At 36.3% G+C, this 18768-nt stretch overlaps 2 protein-coding genes and 1 long non-coding RNA gene across 5 annotated transcripts; 2 read left to right on the top strand and 1 right to left on the bottom strand.

Moving 5' to 3' along the window:
- The first annotated feature begins 456 nt into the window (after positions 1 to 456).
- On the top strand, positions 457 to 10225 carry LOC132914673 (brefeldin A-inhibited guanine nucleotide-exchange protein 1). Of its 2 annotated transcripts, XM_060973981.1 has the most exons (14): positions 457 to 606; positions 697 to 977; positions 1674 to 2173; positions 2258 to 2655; positions 2745 to 3149; positions 3261 to 3617; positions 4059 to 4370; positions 4516 to 4757; positions 4829 to 5109; positions 5295 to 5631; positions 5798 to 6394; positions 6474 to 6694; positions 6823 to 7026; positions 7172 to 10225. In XM_060973981.1, exons 2-14 carry the CDS (start codon positions 860 to 862, stop codon positions 8297 to 8299), a joined length of 5100 nt encoding a protein of 1699 aa, XP_060829964.1. In that variant the 5' UTR covers positions 457 to 606; positions 697 to 859; the 3' UTR covers positions 8300 to 10225. The 2 variants fall into 2 exon arrangements, with proteins under 2 accessions (XP_060829964.1, XP_060829963.1); XM_060973980.1 differs by having other exon boundaries at positions 483 to 977.
- LOC132914672 (intraflagellar transport protein 172 homolog) lies at positions 9895 to 18518 on the bottom strand. The gene is made up of 14 exons (XM_060973979.1): positions 18288 to 18518; positions 17683 to 17826; positions 17176 to 17288; positions 16921 to 17106; positions 16159 to 16572; positions 15340 to 15969; positions 14291 to 14737; positions 13453 to 14188; positions 12762 to 13322; positions 12200 to 12643; positions 11810 to 12133; positions 11311 to 11727; positions 10630 to 11244; positions 9895 to 10548 (listed from the first exon to the last, which is right to left on the bottom strand). The coding sequence occupies exons 1-14, from the start codon at positions 18324 to 18326 to the stop codon at positions 10411 to 10413; spliced, it is 5208 nt and encodes a 1735-aa protein (XP_060829962.1). The 5' UTR covers positions 18327 to 18518; the 3' UTR covers positions 9895 to 10410.
- LOC132914688 (uncharacterized) lies at positions 14730 to 16630 on the top strand. Of its 2 annotated transcripts, XR_009659646.1 has the most exons (4): positions 14730 to 15173; positions 15239 to 15609; positions 15691 to 15976; positions 16113 to 16630. It is a non-coding gene; the product is annotated as an uncharacterized LOC132914688 (long non-coding RNA). The 2 variants fall into 2 exon arrangements; XR_009659645.1 differs by having other exon boundaries at positions 15691 to 16630.
- Positions 18519 to 18768: the final 250 nt, after the last annotated feature.

The following is an 18768-nucleotide window of genomic DNA, read 5'->3' as shown; positions in this document are numbered from 1 at the left end:
AGTCATTTAATTTTTCCGCCACTAGTTAACACAGTATCGTCTATAGCAGGCGATATTTATAAGCCTTTACCATTTTTTAAATTTCCTTGATACTATAATAATACATACTTTTAATAAACGACTTATATACTAAAATTTCTTTATTTAGATGAACAAAAAAGTGTAAGGGAAATTTAATAAAATTTAAAGCAAAATTTAAACAATTCATACACAGAAATGTAAGAGGAATCTATCAAAATTTCAAACAAAATTTAAATAATTCATATATTAAAACTTCTGTATTTTAATAAATAATAAATAATATATATACCAAATAATAATATACATAATGTATAATAATGTAAATAAATATAATCATAATATAAATAATAATATATACTAAAATTTTAAGCCCGGTATGTACGGTATTTATATAGGAATCCCTATTTTCCTCATAAGTAACTAGTAAGTGTATGCACGCGTGTGTATGTGTGTGGAGGGCGCCACTTGAGCCTCCTTCGTCGTTTCAGTCTGTCTCTGTGGTTTCTCCGCTGTTTCGAAAGTTTGCTGTCATTTTTCGGAGTTTCGTCATCGTTTCACATGATTTCGTGAAAAATGGATTGAAACGTAATCTCAAGGCGAAACTCATTTGAAATATCGTTGTTCCACCTATTTGTCGTTGGTAAAGCTCCTAATCGATACGCGTTTCATCGACAGTGTCGCAGAGGTTTCCGCGGACGACTTCTGCCTCCAGAAGGTGGTGCAAAACGATGTACGAGGAACCGGTACGCAAATCACAGTGGTAAAGATGCGAGACTTCGATCGAGTCGCGTGTGCTCCCGTGCCAGCGTAGCAGAGGAATCAGCGCGGCCCGGCGACGATGCGAGATAACTCCAAAGAGATGTTCATTATCAGAGCTTTGGAAAAGATCCTGGCTGACCGGGATGTCAAACGGTCGCACCTCTCTCAGCTCAGAAAATCCTGCGAGACTGCACTTGGTAAATTCATTAATCATCAACTTATTCTGTGTGATAACACTAATATATGTAATCGAAGAAGTTCCATGAGAGTTATGCATACAACACAAAACTATTCATATTATAACAAATGCTTAAAATTGTGATACCCTGCTACAAAGTATTATAAATGATTATATTGTGTGATTTATAATTGGAATTAGTTTAATATTTTAATCCATTATTCTCTGAATGTTCTAATAAGATTTTGGTTATATAGGGATTGATGGCAGATTCTTCTTCATAATATGACATTAAATTCTTTAGGGTTTTAAAATTGACTGGTAAAATTGCATTTCTTGGTCTTCATAGAAAGATCTAATTAGATTAATTCGATGACTTAATATATTGCATCAGCTTCAATTTTTCTTCTTATTCAGTAATATATAGATATTAAGTAACATAATTATATTGTATGTTATTGAGTTCTTGGACTTTGACATTTGATATACATGTGTTGTAATATTAAATATATACATGTGTTCATATGAAAATAGGAATGAATATGTATATGTATTGTCTGTTATATTCCTGTCTATTTTTAATTATTTGTTACTATACAAAGTTGTTTGATTTTCTTCAAGTTTTTGAGAAATACAGACTAAAATTAATTTTGCGTTATATTTTCAAGGAAATATTAAAATCAATTTATAATTTCAAATATATATTGTTTTTCAGATAACTTGAGAAATGAAATCAAAGAAGGCTCAGGCACTCAAGTGTCAACTGCTTTGCCACAGCCTCGCAGTGATTCATATGTTATCTCTGCAGAAAAGTATTTTCTGCCCTTTGAATTGGCATGTCAAAGCAAGTCACCAAGAATCGTGGTCACTGCTCTGGATTGTCTGCAAAAGTTAATTGCCTATGGACATCTTACAGGAAATGTACCTGATTCTACAGAGCCAAATAAGCTGCTCATTGTACGCATTGTTGAAACAATATGTGGATGTTTCATGGGGCCACAGACAGACGAAGGAGTCCAATTGCAGATTATAAAAGCCCTTCTCACAGTTATGACCAGTCAACATGTGGAAGTTCACGAGGGTACTGTGTTGCTCACCATACGCACGGTATACAGTGTTTATCTGGCCTCAAGGAATCTGGTTAATCAAACTACAGCTCGAGCTACGCTCACCCAGATGATTAATGTTATTTTTGCACGTATGGAAACACAGGCAGTAAGTTTACTAACTAATTGGCATAAAATTGTATTACTGAAACTTACATAAAAGAATGTTAAGAAATATTTTCTGCTTTCCTAGGAAGAAGAGACCGTCCGGAACGAGGTAGATCAAGCCGAAACCACCAATGTAAATTCCACTAACTGCACTTCGGGAGAGCTTGAAACTGAAACAGTAAACCACGAAGAATCATCAGTGGAGAGCAGTCAAGAATCACAGTTAATAGTGAGAGGGATTTTAGAGGATGTAGTAAATTCTATTATTCCCGAAGATTCGACGAATATAACTACTGTAACGTCAGAGGAGGCTAGCTTAGATCAAGTGCCTATAGATGAGAATTCCGACGAGGCGGTTGCAGAGAGCGATAATATGGTCAGGGCGAAATTCACTCATGTGCTACAGAAGGACGCTTTCCTGGTTTTCAGAGCACTTTGCAAGCTTTCCATGAAACCACTTCCTGATGGCACTCCAGATCCCAAGTATGTGCAAAGAGTCTTTTTATTAAGAAAATGTTTTAATGCAGACAAGTTTGGCATCTTATGAAATTTTTGTGGTATACTCTCTTTAGGTCCCACCAGCTCAGGTCGAAGATCCTTTCCTTACAATTGCTTCTGGGTATCCTGCAAAATGCTGGACCAGTATTGCGTTCCAATGAAATGTTTGTCATAGCCATAAAACAGTACCTCTGTGTAGCACTCTCGAAAAACGGTGTCTCTTCCGTTCCCGAGGTGTTTGAATTATCTCTAGCATTGTTTCTCGCACTGCTTGCTCGCTTCAAAGTGCACTTAAAGATGCAGATAGAGGTTTTCTTCAAGGAGATTTTTATGAATATCCTCGAGACTTCTAGCAGTTCTTTTGAACACAAATGGATGGTGATTCACGCTTTGACTCGTATTTGTGCGGATGCACAAAGTGTCGTGGATATCTATGTGAACTACGATTGTGACTTATCAGCTGCGAATCTGTTTGAAAGGTTGGAAAACAACAATTACTCGTAAATCTATAAAACGAATGAATATTTTATATTTCATATTATTATTTTTTTATAGAGAGATTAAATTAGTTATATTCTATATTTTTACAGGCTTGTGAATGACTTATCAAAGATAGCACAAGGTAGACAAGCACTAGAATTAGGTGCATCACCCAATCAAGAAAAATCAATGAGGATCAGAGGTCTTGAATGTTTAGTATCCATCTTGAAGTGCATGGTTGAGTGGAGCAGAGATCTGTATGTGAACCCTAGTGTTCCAGCTGATCAGCAACTCCCATCTGAGCCCCTTGATCCTCCAGTGGAACCTCCCCTGCCTCGTTATGGAAGTGCTGGTAGTCTATCCTCAGCAAACTCTAGTTTAGTAGGAAACAAGGAGATCCCGGATTCTCCTGAACAATATGAGGTCCAGAAACAACAAAAAGAAGTGTGGGAGACTGGCATCGATATGTATGGATTACAATTCGTTTTTTAGTTTCTTCGTCTTATTCTGATATTTAAAGCATCAGGTTGTCTCAAAATAAAATTTTTCTACTTCTTTTACTTGAACAATTGATTTGTGTCAAATAGTTGAGTCAACATCGTATGTTATTATATCGTATAATTCCTTTTACGTTTATTATATGGAATTGATTATTTTGTATCAAAATTTAATTTGATCGAGATGTGTTAAAATAGACATATTACGAAAATTTATAATTATAGTCAAGTTATGAACAGCCTTTTAATTTAACTAGGTACAAATCGGTCATAAAATGTTGAATGTAAGTTAAACTGCAGAAGGATAATAGGACTGCCTGGTATTTTAAATCGCTGTAATGACACTTAGAAAATGTCAGAGTTGCAAAGAGACATGTATTTTATTAATTAAATTGGTATTTTTACCTCTAGTTTTAATCGAAAGCCAAGCAAGGGAGTGCAATATCTTCAAGAACAAAGTCTTCTAGGTAATTCGTCCGAAGATGTTGCCCGTTGGCTTCATATGGATGAGCGACTCGATAAGACCGCAATCGGCGATTTTCTTGGCGACCATAATCACAATCAGGTGATGTACAGCTATATTGATCAAATGAATTTTGCCGACCGTGATTTAGTTACAGCCCTTAGATACTTTCTTGAGGGCTTTCGATTGCCTGGTGAAGCGCAGAAGATTGATCGATTAATGGAGAAGTTTGCTAGTCGATACTGTGAATGTAATCCAAAGTAAGTATCCTTTAAATTTCAGTATTATATGATATCATATTATCATATTTTTCCATATTTCTTCCGTGTTATCTTCTTAATACATACTATTATATAATTTTAACATTTTTTTTTTCATAAATTAATTCATCTTTTATATTACCAGTAATGGGTTATTCACAAGTGCGGATACCGCATATGTATTGGGCTTTTCGATCATTATGTTGACTACCGATCTACACTCCCCTCAAGTGAAAAATAAAATGACCAAAGAGCAATATATCAAGCTAAACCGACGCATTAGTGATAACGAGGATCTCCCTGAAGAGTACTTATCGAAAATTTATGACGAGATTGCCGGTAACGAAATTAAGATGAAATCCAATCCTAATCGACCTGGCAAACAAGGTAAATAGAAATTGAACTAATTAAGTAGATTGTTATATAATTAATAATTTTAAATATGCTTGGTGTTACAGTGATATCTAGCGAAAAGAAACGACGACTTTTATGGAACATGGAGATGGAAGTAATCTCGACAGCAGCGAAAAATCTAATGGAATCTGTCAGTCACGTTCAAGCACCATTCACCACGGCTAAACACCTGGAACACGTTCGACCTATGTTTAAAATGGCGTGGACACCATTTTTAGCCGCATTCAGTGTCGGTCTTCAAGATTGCGATGATCCAGAAATTGCTTCCCTTTGTCTAGATGGTATTAGATGTGCAATACGCATTGCTTGCATATTTCATATGACGGTAAGCGTTTCTGCGATATCTGCGAAATTTTAAACTACTATGCTAGTCCTGTTTCGGCTAGTTTTATTCAGTTGGTTACTTTTACGTTCGAAGCTGTATGAACTGTAGAATATATAAGGTACATCGTAAGCTTCAAATCACTCAATATCTTTGTTGTAAATTTTATTTTTCTGTTTTAATTATAGTTAGAACGGGACGCGTATGTGCAAGCCTTAGCACGGTTCACTTTATTGACTGCGAATTCACCGATCACTGAAATGAAGGCGAAGAACATCGATACGATCAAAACTCTGATTACTGTAGCTCACACTGATGGTAATTATCTTGGCAGCTCTTGGTTGGATGTTGTTAAATGTATCTCTCAACTCGAGCTTGCCCAATTAATTGGAACTGGAGTCAGACCTCAGCTCTTGGGTCCACCTTCGAAGCCGCATTTCCCTTCGCCATTAGTATTATATCACTTCAACTTAACGCATAACAACTTGCATCAGAACAATAATTTGAATCTCAGCTCGTTGGATCGTAAGTATATCATTGACATCCCACAAATTTTTCATGATAATTTAATGGTAGAAAAGTGCACACATATTGAAGATGAAATCCTAGTCAACAAAAATTGTGTTCTTTAACTTCTGTTTATTTTCTATCTATTTATTTTACATGCTTCGTCTTTTTGTATGTTTTTTAGCAAGCGTAAAGGAATCGATAGGTGAGACAAGCTCTCAAAGCGTGGTGGTAGCTGTCGATCGAATATTCACCGGTTCCACTAGACTAGACGGTGACGCCATTGTAGAATTCGTGAAAGCTCTCTGTCAAGTCTCTCTGGAAGAACTTTCACACCCAACGCAACCCCGGATGTTCTCTTTAACCAAGATCGTAGAAATTTCTTATTATAACATGGGACGTATCAGACTTCAGTGGTCCAGGATTTGGCAAGTGATAGGAGATCACTTTGACAGAGTTGGTTGCAGTCCTCGCCAAGATATCGCTTTCTTTGCAGTCGATTCTTTGAGACAACTTGCGACCAAGTTCATAGAGAAGGGAGAATTCGCTAATTTCCGGTTTCAAAAGGATTTCCTCAGACCATTTGAGCATATCATGAAAAAGAATCGATCACCAGTGATTAGGGACATGGTGGTCCGTTGTGTCGCGCAAATTGTACACTCACAGGCTCCTAATATTCGATCAGGATGGAAAAATATATTCAGCGTATTCCACCATGCAGCTAGTGACAGAGATGAAGCTGTCGTTGAGCTAGCATTTTCTATGACTGGGAAGATTATAAGTGAGTGTTTGGAGATGTGGTGATATACTTGATGTGATAGTTTTAATTGGTTTATTTTATATTTGGTATATATTTTCAGATGAATTATATGCTGAAGATTTCAGTATCATGGTAGATTCCTTTCAAGACGCCGTAAAGTGCCTCAGTGAATTTGCTTGCAACGCCTCCTTCCCCGAGACGAGTATGGAAGCCATAAGATTGATACGTTCTTGCGCGTCATATATCGACGCCAATCCAAATCTCTTCGCGGAGGGCATGATGGATGATAGTGGAATGGTGTCTGAAGAAGATAGAGCTTGGGTAAAGATCTCATTTTTTTTTTTTATATATCCCCAATTTTTTTCAAATCCTTGCAACTTTTCCACTAGGTACATTCGGTAAACTTTTTATTATAAAAAATTTACTACTCGAAGATTTTATTTATATAGGTTAGAGGATGGTTCCCGCTGTTGTTCGAGTTATCGTGTATAGTGAGTAGGTGTAAGTTGGACGTTCGAACACGAGCGTTGACCGTTCTTTTCGACGTCGTAAAAACACATGGAGCTTCTTTTAAACCCCATTGGTGGAAAGATCTCTTCCAAGTTCTGTTCAGAATCTTTGACAACATGAAACTTCCTGAACAACATACAGAGGTGCGTGAAAAAATTTATTTTTTAACACTGCTGCTTTTTTTTGGTCTGCATGATATATAAATTACTTTTGTAAGTAGTGATGTACTCCAAATAATGTACAATAATTTTTATAGTGAACATATGAGCATCTATGCTAATATTTCAGAAAGCAGAATGGATGACAACAACGTGTAACCACGCTCTGTACGCAATCGTCGATGTGTTCTCACAATTCTACGACACTTTGGGGCCTCTTCTACTAGAGCAGCTATACTCTCAACTGCTCTGGTGCGTGCAACAGGACAACGAGCAGTTGGCACGTTCGGGAACCAACTGCCTAGAGAACTTGGTGATCAGCAATGGCATCAAGTTCGACGAGCAAACTTGGGAGCAAACTTGCAGTTGTGTTCTCGATATCTTCGAGAGCACCCTACCATCCGCCTTACTCACATGGAAACCCCAGTCGCCTAATAAGGAATCTGATCTAGATGTAATTACAGGGGATGCGGACAGTCATATGGGGATCCTCAAAAGAAGCAACAGCTCTCAAAGTTTAACAAACGGCGAGACCGCGAAGAACAAAGTTTTCTCCGCGTTATTAATTAAATGTGTGGTGCAGTTGGAGCTGATTCAAACGATAGATAACATTGTATTCTACCCAGCTACGTCCAGGAAGGAGGACCAGGAGAATCTAGCGTTGGCACAGGCAGACATGTTTAATGGGAAGTCCTCTGAATTAGGTGTAAGAGCTGGTGCAGACCAACAGAAGGAGGAACAGGGCATGTACTGTGCTCTGACTACTACACATCTATTACAGTTAGTCGAATGCTTGTTGAAATCCCATAGATTCGCGAAGAGTTTCAATTCTAATCATGAACAACGAAATGCGCTGTGGAAAGCTGGTTTCCGGGGCAACGTGAAACCAAATTTACTTAAACAAGAAACACAGTCATTAGCCTGTGCATTGAGAATCCTCTTTAAGATGTATAGTGATGAAGCTCACAGAGCTGACTGGAGCAAAGTGGAAACGAGGCTTGTTGAAGTGGCTTGTGAAGCACTGGAATATTTCCTGGCACTTTCCAACGAAGCTCACCGAGATGCTTGGACTCCGATACTGTTGTTGCTTCTCACGAGGATCCTAAAGATGAGCGACAATCGGTTTGCAGTCCACGCATCTAGCTGTTACCCATTACTTTGTGAGGTTATGTGCTTTGATCTCAAACCGGAATTAAGGTCCGTGTTGCGGAGATTCTTCTTGAGAATTGGTCCGGTATTCAGGATCACGCAGCAGTAGTAACGAGTTTTTGTAAAGAGTGAGATTATATAATTTTTTGGTTCATTTTAAAGATTATAGAAGAAATTCTTGCAATTTGAATTGGTCATAGTTCGTAAACATGGAGAATTCCATGGAGTTAAGTCTAAATTGCTTTTTTTAGATTATTAGGATAGGAGATGAGCAGTATTGTACAACATTTTTGGACAAATCATGAAGTGATTGTTCTAAAAGTTTCTATACTACTATAAGAATTTACATTTGAATACTTTATGTGGTATCTTCTTTTATCTTTAATTTGCAAGTAGCTGTGACTTGTACTTCTTGCAAGAATTTCTCCTGCATATATCGTAATGTGAATTGAAATGAAATAGTTTAATTGAAATATTTTCTCTCAAGAAATAAAAGAAGAATTATTAAATACGGGAACTGTTCGATATTTAAGACAGGACGACTAAGTAAAATACGTTTTAGTAACATCCTAAAGGCAAAGCATAATATGTATGTACTGTATATGTTCAGAACCTCCTTCGTATTTAACATATTCTTCATTTTTATAAGAAAGAGGAAACTTCGAGTGAGGAATTTTATAGTCCTGATACAATATGTGTGCAGAGTATTTAATAAATAGAGTATTTTCTGGATATAACATAATATGTATCTTTGAAAAGAAGATACTGATAATAGTAGATTTATGTTTAAATAAATTGTTTATATTTAAATTCACATTTAATTATCTTATGCACCATTTCGATATAATTTTCTTAAATCTGAATTATTTTATTATAATTGAAAGTTAATAATAGAGGAGATTAATAATAGAGAAAATTAATAATAGAGAGTTAATAGAGGAAGAAAATGTGTTTATAAAATTATAGGCTTAACACAATGTTTTACAAATGGGGAATTTCTGTGCATACTTGGTATGAGATAGATAAGGAAAAAATTTCCTTATTACCAGGAAATGCGCTATTTATCAAATGTTTTGTATATTCAGTTATTGTAAACTGCATACAAAGTGTCTCCTGAAGTATACTGTATCATAGGAAGAAATAGATCTTTGAGTGAAAAATCAGATGATTTCTGATATTTTTATAGAATTGATTAGTAACTTTGTAACTCTTAAATAATTTAAAAATTCTATGACCAGATAGCCAAGTAGAATCCTTAATATCTTGTTTTTCACTTGGAAATCTTATTTACAGTAAATCTTTTAAGGCACTTCTTGTATATTTACACAAGATATTTAGGAAATGATGGTATAAGCAAGAAATGGCAGATACTTAATGAAAACTAAATCGAACGCATTCTCTCTGTTCAATGATGCCTCTTTATTTTCACAAGTGTCATAATCAAGATGAATAATACAGCCATAACGTCTTGATGTTTTATCAAGAATAAAATGATGAGCACTGTCAAATTTCAAAGTATTAATTCTTTAATATTTGTGTCTGCATAAAATTAATTTAGCTTTCACTAATTTTTCCCTTTATCTGTTATTCTATGTTTTATTTACACTTAAAATAGATGTGAATAATAAGGTATTAAAAACGATCAAAGGCGGTTGGATAAAAGGAATGTAATGCAAAGAGGAACTCAAGAAAGAGTATTGTGCGTTATTTAGTTTATCATTTCTAGCTTGTACTAATATTTTCGAGATATACATATAATCTCTGTATAAAAATGCAATACGCCCATAGTCATCACTGAGTAGTCGTATAAATATAAACATCCATCGTGGATAGGTGTTCAAACAACGAGTGATAGTTATCTTGATAACTCGTTAGGGTCGATCGTTATACATAGAGTCACTTTAACGATAAGACATTTGAAATCCCGTGGACACACGTTGCATGTATATTCACATTGCATAGAAACTATTTATGCTTAAGTTAGAGTAATTATTTACATAATGCAGCCTTATTTAAATAAATTCTAGAGAAACGAGGTCGTTTTCTTTCTGCGTTACCTTGTCATTAGAAGGCCACTGCTAGCTGTTAAATATATTTCATTTATATTCATTTTATTAATAATTTAATCTTGTTTATACTTACATTAATATACTTATATTTACATAGAAACTTATGCTTTTCTATTTTGGAAACTGTAACAATAAGTAACACCATGTGCCTTTAAAAAGAATAGTTGGGAATTGCTCCAAACCATTCTTGAATGAAAGCTAGAATATCATTAAGATTTGAATCCTGAGGAGCTTGGCGTGCAGTATTAATCAACTTTGCCCAGTCATCACGGTCTGCCACATGCTGAACCTTTACAGATAGCAATTCATCATTATACTTTGAAAAAGATTAAAAAAGAAATAAAATCCACTGATAGAATTTATAAAATACCTCTGAAAATTTAATGATTGAACCTCGAATGGGATACCCAGTCAGGATGCAAGCTTGAAGACTTCCAGAATCAACAGAGTGAGCAGTCAATGAACCTACATAGACTCCTCTGTGATCTGTGGGGAGAACCTGCTCCACTTTTTGATCCATAGATACAGCAAGAACCCATTCACGGACTTCTTCTCTCTGTTCTGTTGTTAAACTCAATGTCTCTGGCAGAGGAACCTCCACAGGGAAGTCTGTTACAGCTAAATCTTCAACATCTAACACAGTACTATCACCTTCTTCTATGCACTCCTCTAAATCCAGGAAATGGTTTAGAAAAACAAAGGCTTCACTGTTCTTCCCAGCTGTACGTGCTTCTATCCCTGCTTCATAGTAAGCTCTATCAGCAAGAAGAAGGTCAGTGTACCTCAGTAAAGTAATAGAAGCTTTTAAGACCAGCCCAGAAAGTACAGGATAATCACGACAACCACATTTCACTGCTGAATAATGAGTAGCTTCGAGTACTCTCTCAAATTTCGATTTTTGACTTGATTCTAATGATTTTAGATTCTTCCAGAGATCCAAGAGTACAGTTCTCAAGTGACTTAAGTATCTGTATTCATAATATGCCTGAAACAAAACAACTTCCAGCTGACTATTTCTTTTTTAACAAGTTTATCAGTATGCTATTCTTACCTCTGAATTCAAAACGCTCTCAGACAACTGTAAGTAGAGATTAAAATTTTGCTGGATGGGAGGAGTACCATACTTAACATACAATTGCAAAGCATCTAGTGGAGCATTCCCTTTCAATAGTTGAACCGCTCTTTGTGCTACATATTTGTGCAAAACCTGAGTTCCTTGAGTGCTTGCAGTCTCGAATACTTGGTTCCATTGACCTTTATTAGCCAGTATCTCAAGTCCAGCATCTGCATCTATTTCCACAAGTCTATCTATTTGTCCATCCCTCAGCATTGCTTCCTTATACTTCTCTTCCAGATATGGTTCTATATCTGGTGCCAGTTCATTCACAATTCTCTTGGCCTTTTCCCACTCTCCAATTGAAGCCAATGAATCAATAGCATCTTTCAATTTGTCTGCTTGTAAGAATACCTAAAGGATATAATAAAGAAATTAAATTTGCGAAATTAAATCAATCTTTTATTTGTAGGATATTCAATGGTAAGATGGCAACCTGAGCAGCAACAGCATATTCTCCAATAGCAAACAAACGCGAGCCAAGGTCTCCACCGACTTGAGCAACAGTTTCTGAATCAGCCTGATGAAGTAGAATATCAGCAGCCTTGATAAGAGATGACCTGGGCGCTTGAGGATCTAGAATTAAGATATCGAGAGCAGCTCGCACTTCACCAACTTCTAACCACTTTCTGGCTTCTTCAAAAGCGTTTGCACCAGCAAGAGAGGCGCTTATTTGACCAAGTTCACGCCTGAGATTTGCTTGTTGACTCGGTAGGTATTCTCTGCAAACGCGTAGCGCCTCAGACCACATTCCTGCTTTCTGTAATATTCAAGAAGCATTTAAGAAATGAATCAATATACACATTATGTATTATCAAATAATCACCTTATAGTGTTCAATAATCATTTCAGGTTTATGGGCTCTCAATAGCAAAGTCTCAGCCAAGGAATAGTCCTGTGCTTCAACTGCTTCACTAGCCCTGGCAATGAGGACTTGAGCAACTGCATCTTGGTTAATGGATTGAGCTACATCTTCAGCAGCCTCCCAATCTCGAGTATGAATATACATCTGAACAGCCTCCATGGTTCTTCCAGCTTTAATAAATTCTTTCTCTGCTTCAGAGAAATGACCTGCATCTTCCAGTGCCATGGCGTGTCTATAGTGAACTTCTTTCGTCTGATCAGTACTCCCATATTTGACAATTTCCAAAGCCCAATCAAACAAGTCAGCTTCACAAGCTAGCTGCAGACAGCCATCTAAGTAGTTCAGCCGCATAAGCAGCCTGGCTGCTAATTCTGGTGCCAATGTACGTGCCCATATTAAAGCTACCTATATAGAAATTAGAATTTTTTAATTATATATCCATTTTATACACTTTTGCATTTTTGAATTTTCTATAAATGTATAAACATTCATAATTTAAAGATAAGTGTCTAGTAATCGAGACCTGTTGGGCTGCGTTATCTCCAGCATGCTGTTTCGCTACACGAAGAGCATCCTCCCACATGTTGGCTGTCCTATAAGCAGTCACCGCTCCTCTCCAATCACCAGCTGCAAGATAATGCTCCTCAGCCTCACGAGGCTTGCTAGACTCATTCAATTCTCTGGCTAAGTGCGCATGAGTGGTTTCCAAAAGGTCTGGTCTATATTTTGCTACTAATCTAATCATATCTGCACGCCGACTAGCCTTTCTATACATCGCTATAGCTGAATCATATTTGCCAATGGCAAGATATAGTTCCTCTGCGTGTTTCAGATCTCCTGTTTCACAGAGGATTGTAGCATGTTTTAACAGGACTTCGTTCGCTTCATCAGGAGTCATATACTCTTGAGCTACTTCATGAGCACGACTCCAGTTGCCATTTTGTACGTGAACATCAACTGCACGTCTAGCATCTCCGGATCGAATGAAAAGCTTTTCTGCCAAGTTCTTCTCGTGTATGGAGGCGAAATATTCGGCCAGTTTCTCGCACTGTTTCCTTATTGTGGGATCATCGTCCTCGATCACCTTTTAAAAATACTAGTATTAACGAGTACTTTATTTTGAATATTGCATGTATATTGGGTATTTCCGCATATTTAGATCTTCCACAATCTGTTAATTATAGAAAAATAGGCAAATGTGAAGAAATCTTTACCTGTATGATCTGTAGCCCCTTTCTCCACTGCCGTGCATTGATAGCAGCATCCAGAGCTAAAGCAGTTTCTCCTGCCTCTATAAAATGATTAATAGCTGCATCATAGTGCCCAGCAGAGGCCAAGTGCTTGCCCCATTCTCGTTCAAGGTCAACTACCGAAGTAGGATCCACTTTTCTAGCCAATTCCAATGCTCTTGCGAATACTCCAGCTTGAGAGTAGCATTTGATAGCTTCCAGAGGCTCTGATGTCTTTTCCAACAGTTCTCCAGCTAATTCCATTAAGTCCGTCGCTTTCAAAACTCTCACGATTTCATTAACAATGGATCTGTCCTCTAATAGATCTGGATTGGCCAGAACAAGTCTAGCTGCTCGACCAGGTCGATGAGCATCTAGGTATAGCTTGACTGCACGTCGAGGATTGGTGGGTTCCAAAATGGCAGCAGCTCTAGCTGTCTGGCCACTTTCGAGTAGCCAAGTCAGATGTCTGTCTCTGAGCTCCTGGAGACCTGGCCAGCCTCTGTTTTGTGCTAAAATCAACGCATCTTCCCAGTGCCAATATTTTTGGTACATGTCCAGAGCCTGGCCTAATTCATTTTGTTCCAAATAAATGGCTTCTGCAGTTTTTAATTCGCCATTTAGAATGGCTAACTTTGCCCAACAGTCAGGGCTCGAAAGTGGATCATGTCCAGTTTCTGCACGATACTTTTCGCCGATTTCTATTATATTTTTTAAGAATCTAAAAGATTAATGAAAAGCTTTTTATGGTAACTATTCAAATACTTTTGTAAGTCACTGTAATTGGCAAGAACAGACAGGAACAATGAAGAAACATATAAACCTGCAACAAGCTACATCTCCGAGAGCTGCGTAGCACCTGGCAGCTACCAATAACTGTCTAGCAGCCATTGCGTTCCTGGCCACATTTTCCCACATGGCCTCCGCTTGAGGCCTATCTGCCAAATCCTCCAGGAATAATAAAGCTCTACCAAAATCATTGTCATGTAGCGCTGTGCCAAATTCTATCAGTGGTTCATCAAGCAGATAGGCCACCTTGCCTCCAGCCTCCTCCACCGTGACAGAAGTTCTTCCATCTTCTCTAGTAATGTCGATGGCGTCACCACGAACTGGAATTAATGTTGCCACTTCGGGATCATCGACGTTGTACCAGACTGCCAAGGTTTGTCCGGTTTGAGCTACTACTACATCACTGCCTAATACCCAAGAAGCAAAACTGACTCCAGTCAGTAATAAAATTCTTCCACCTAGCTCGTCACTTAGCCATAGTCTAGATAAATAGCGAGAATTAAGAATATATTGAGATCTCGATAAAATTTATAAATTTTGGATGAAAGAGGAACTTCACGAGTAGATTTTTTTAGTAATATAGATTCAATATTAATTGACAGAAGTCTACGTTATCGACTGTTGCATGTCAACAATGGATAACCAATTCGGCTATAGATGTGAAAAAATTTAAGGGGCCATTCTTAAAGTTAAAATAAAATAAAAATCAAGAATAAAAAAATTGCGCTTTCGACTTTCTGTTTTAGTTATTGACAATTAAACATTAACCGAAATATCCCCGTGAGCGAGTAAACCTTCTTACACGAACGAAAGTGGATCAGCTTAAGCAGCAAGGTGTACAGGATCCTCAAATTGAACGCTACATGGGCAGCAGGTTATCTCGTACAAGTTTTTTTACACCTGTAGCCAAAAACTCTGTATGTTTCTCCCAATAATTTTTTTATATCGTTCCGTAAAATACTAAGGACATTTCTGCATTTAGAAGAGGCACAATACTTTAACTACGAGAATATAAGAATACTGAAATACTGCATACTGAACGATTTAAAAAATCTCATGCAAATAAGCGGAATACTTCGTTACCTGGCTCTCTTGTCTCTAGATAGTAACCTGTGGCCTGTTTCGCTAAGTTCCAGCCAATCTACACGGACATCATGAGAAACCATTGTAACAGTAAGCCCAGTTACCAGGTCCATGATGCGAACAGTTTTTGGATCCAACAAATAAGCGAGTCTTTTATTATCCGGTGCTTCAGCAGTCTGTCTCTCATTGATCCTCACACTAACTACATGAGGATTTACTGCTTCTGTTCTTACTGAGCCCAATGCCTCATTGTTCCCATACTCAACTATGGTTAGTTCTCCTGAACAGAAGATTAGACACACTCTTGGATATTCAAAAAAGAATTTTTCACTGTTGCTTTTGTCTTCCCAGGAAATTTCACTGATAAGATTTAGTTCAATGTCAGCTAGAAGTAGAGTGTTAGCTGTGCGAGCTATCACATTATTGTCAGCTCGTCCTAGGACTTTGACATCCTCTATTTCATAGCCTGTTTGGGATCTAATAATTACTGGCCGATTGCCCTCTTGTAATGGACGAATCACTACTTGGTTGGGTCCAACGTAGGCCACTTCGTGACTTCCTCTGATTACTGTTCTCTTCAGGACTGTTTCGAATTGCTCTACTGCACCGCAGAGGCTGCCTACAAGTAACCTGGAAAGTTAATAATATATAATTTTTATCTTTTTTATTCTGTATATACATATATTCTTTGCTTTTTATTTTCAAATAGTTTTCTAACTTTTTCTTCTTTATTTTTTATTTTCTAAATTCCCTCATATCTTCTATCATTTCAGGGTTATAATTTGGTCTAACTGCATGGAACAGTTTATATAGGCTGACCTGGAACCATCACGACGCCAGGATATCGCAGTGACTGTATAGAAATTAGGCAAAGATCGTGTATTTGCCTCTTCCCAAATGGAACGTCGAGGACTCCAATCCAAAATTCGTATTTTGTCCCAAGATCCGATAGCAACACTCTGTCCACTGGGACTACAGCAGGCCACAGCGATTTCTTTTTCGTTCTCGCGACTGTAGTCGAAATTTTTCACTAACTTTCCACGCGAATCGTAAAATGACACTCGTCTGTCGCATCCTGCAGCCAGAACATGCGATTGTGTCCAAGCTAATGCGTATGCTGGTACTGTATGAGTACAGATACGTCCAGAAGGCTCGTGATTTCCATCGGCGGTTAAATGATACTTTATTATGCTACCGTCAGCGTGACTTGATAAGAAAGCGGTTCCTCGTACACTGAAATTAAAGATAAGATGATGATTTTATTTAAATTAGATATATTATAAAGAAATTTTAATTTCTAAAAGTATATGAGACGTTTATTAATTATTTAAATGAGGATCCACTTTATCGATTTCATTAACTTTCAAATATATTGTTAGGATCATGACCTAATTTATACCAAGATAAAATGTAGCAGAGGTATTTTTATGAATATCCTGAAAACAAGCCGAGTGGCGATTATATGTAAAGTAAAAAAGACTCTATTCAATGCGGCAAACAACAAGGACAATAAAATATGCAATTTTTGTTTCAATACGGAGGAACTAATGAGAAAAAGAAAATATTATGAAGATAGATTACTTGGAAGCCAACGCAATTGTGGTCGAATCAGCCGTGTAAAGTGTCTGAGCTTTCTGAGTCTTCACCAATGCAATGCGAACTTTGCCATCTACCAAACCAACAATAATTGGTCCCTCGGTCAGCCAAATTAGACAAGTGACAGGAGAACTTTGACGAAACTTGTTGCAAATCACTTTCTTCTCTCCCCTATATGAGAACAATATCTTTTAAAGAGAATTTCGACAATTTTTAAAATCAATTTTTTCTATCATTTACCATTGTTCTCCAATTTTGTAAACGTAAACTATACAGTCAGTCTGGCCTACTGCTATTTTTGTCGAGTCTGGAGAAAAGGCAATAGCCTTGATCACGTAACTCTTTTTACCAAACTAGAAAAGATGGGTAATTTTTCATAAAGATACACACATCATTTAAATTTGAAGAATCTTTTATAATATTTCAATTATTGTTTGTTATAATATCTTTTTGAAACTTACATTTAAAAAGAGATAACAAATTTATTATGTTTATTAACACTAAAGAAAAATTAAGAAATTGATTAATCAGATAATATAAGAATTTACATAAAGTTAGACGAACAAAAGAAATAACAATGAATGTACAATTTTAAATTAAATTTTGAAACCGGTCATTTGACCTGGTCTAGTAAGATTAGTGTTAAGAAACAGGAGTAAAATAAAAAATACAAAATACAATCAGTGGAGTACATTTGCTTGTACCTTAATGCAATTATTAGGAAATTATTCTCGAATACCTTCGTACCTTCGAATCGACAGGTTTCGTGGAAAATTTGTCACGTTTCACGCAATTTTCGTCGAAAAGGTATATGGAACGATCAGAGGAAGCGACAGCCAGTTTTAGACTGTTTGGTGACCAGCTTATACCCACTACTCTATTCTCGTACTCCTGTTTTATAAAATAATTTTTCAGAAACTTATCTAAAATATTTTTTATATTTAATTATTACCTTAGTGCGATTTAATGTTTTTCATCTATTCTTCATTTTATTATTTCTTCAAATAAATTTTATTTTTTAATTTTTTATTTTAATATTACCCTAATTCAGTTTGCTATTAATTATGTATTATTTTAAAAATGTTATTTCCTTACTTTCTGTTTCATTATTGTTTTAGTTTAGTTTAATATTTCCCTAAACAGATTTTATTTTCTAATTTTTTATTTTATTATTATTCTAGTTTAGCTTACTATTAACTTTTTATTATCTTATATCATTTTTCGACATTAATCTTAGGAAAGCTCGAAATAAATTTTACGATGTTTATTCTTATTTTCGTATTTAAATCAATTACAAGCATTATTGAGAACGTCATTAAAATCATTAACTAATTTAAAGTATATGCACTTACATACGGTGGCGTAACATTGCCCAAATATTTGAGCAACATGGTTATTCCTTATCGCTTTTAACATCGATTGATTGCAGAGAATTGTTTCTGTTTGTATACTTTCGCAGTCACGTTGGTTTATTTCGAGCGATATAATCGTGTGTTTCTGAGACGCAATACCGTATGAGACGTTTTGTATACGTTCAAGTTGCCTAGCGACAACAGCCTTTGAGGCTTGTCTAGGAGTGGAGGAAACCAGAAAAATTGATAAGGTACGTCAACATATAATTCTTATTGAATTTACTTTAGTTTATTCAGAAGAGTATACATATATGATTAACGAGGAAGAAGAATCTATTCTCAAAAGTTAAATAATTTTGTGAAAATTAACTGACAAAATTATAATTCTGTATAATTAAATAAATTCTTAGGTTGCATGTTTCAAATGATTTGCAATTTCCACTGAATCTACACATGTACTTGAATTTATTCATACAATATG

The sequence above is a fragment of the Bombus pascuorum genome, chromosome 15 (assembly GCF_905332965.1).
Source record: "Bombus pascuorum chromosome 15, iyBomPasc1.1, whole genome shotgun sequence".
Classification (NCBI taxonomy): Eukaryota; Metazoa; Arthropoda; class Insecta; order Hymenoptera; family Apidae; genus Bombus; species Bombus pascuorum.
This window is presented reverse-complemented; position numbering and strand designations above follow the sequence as displayed.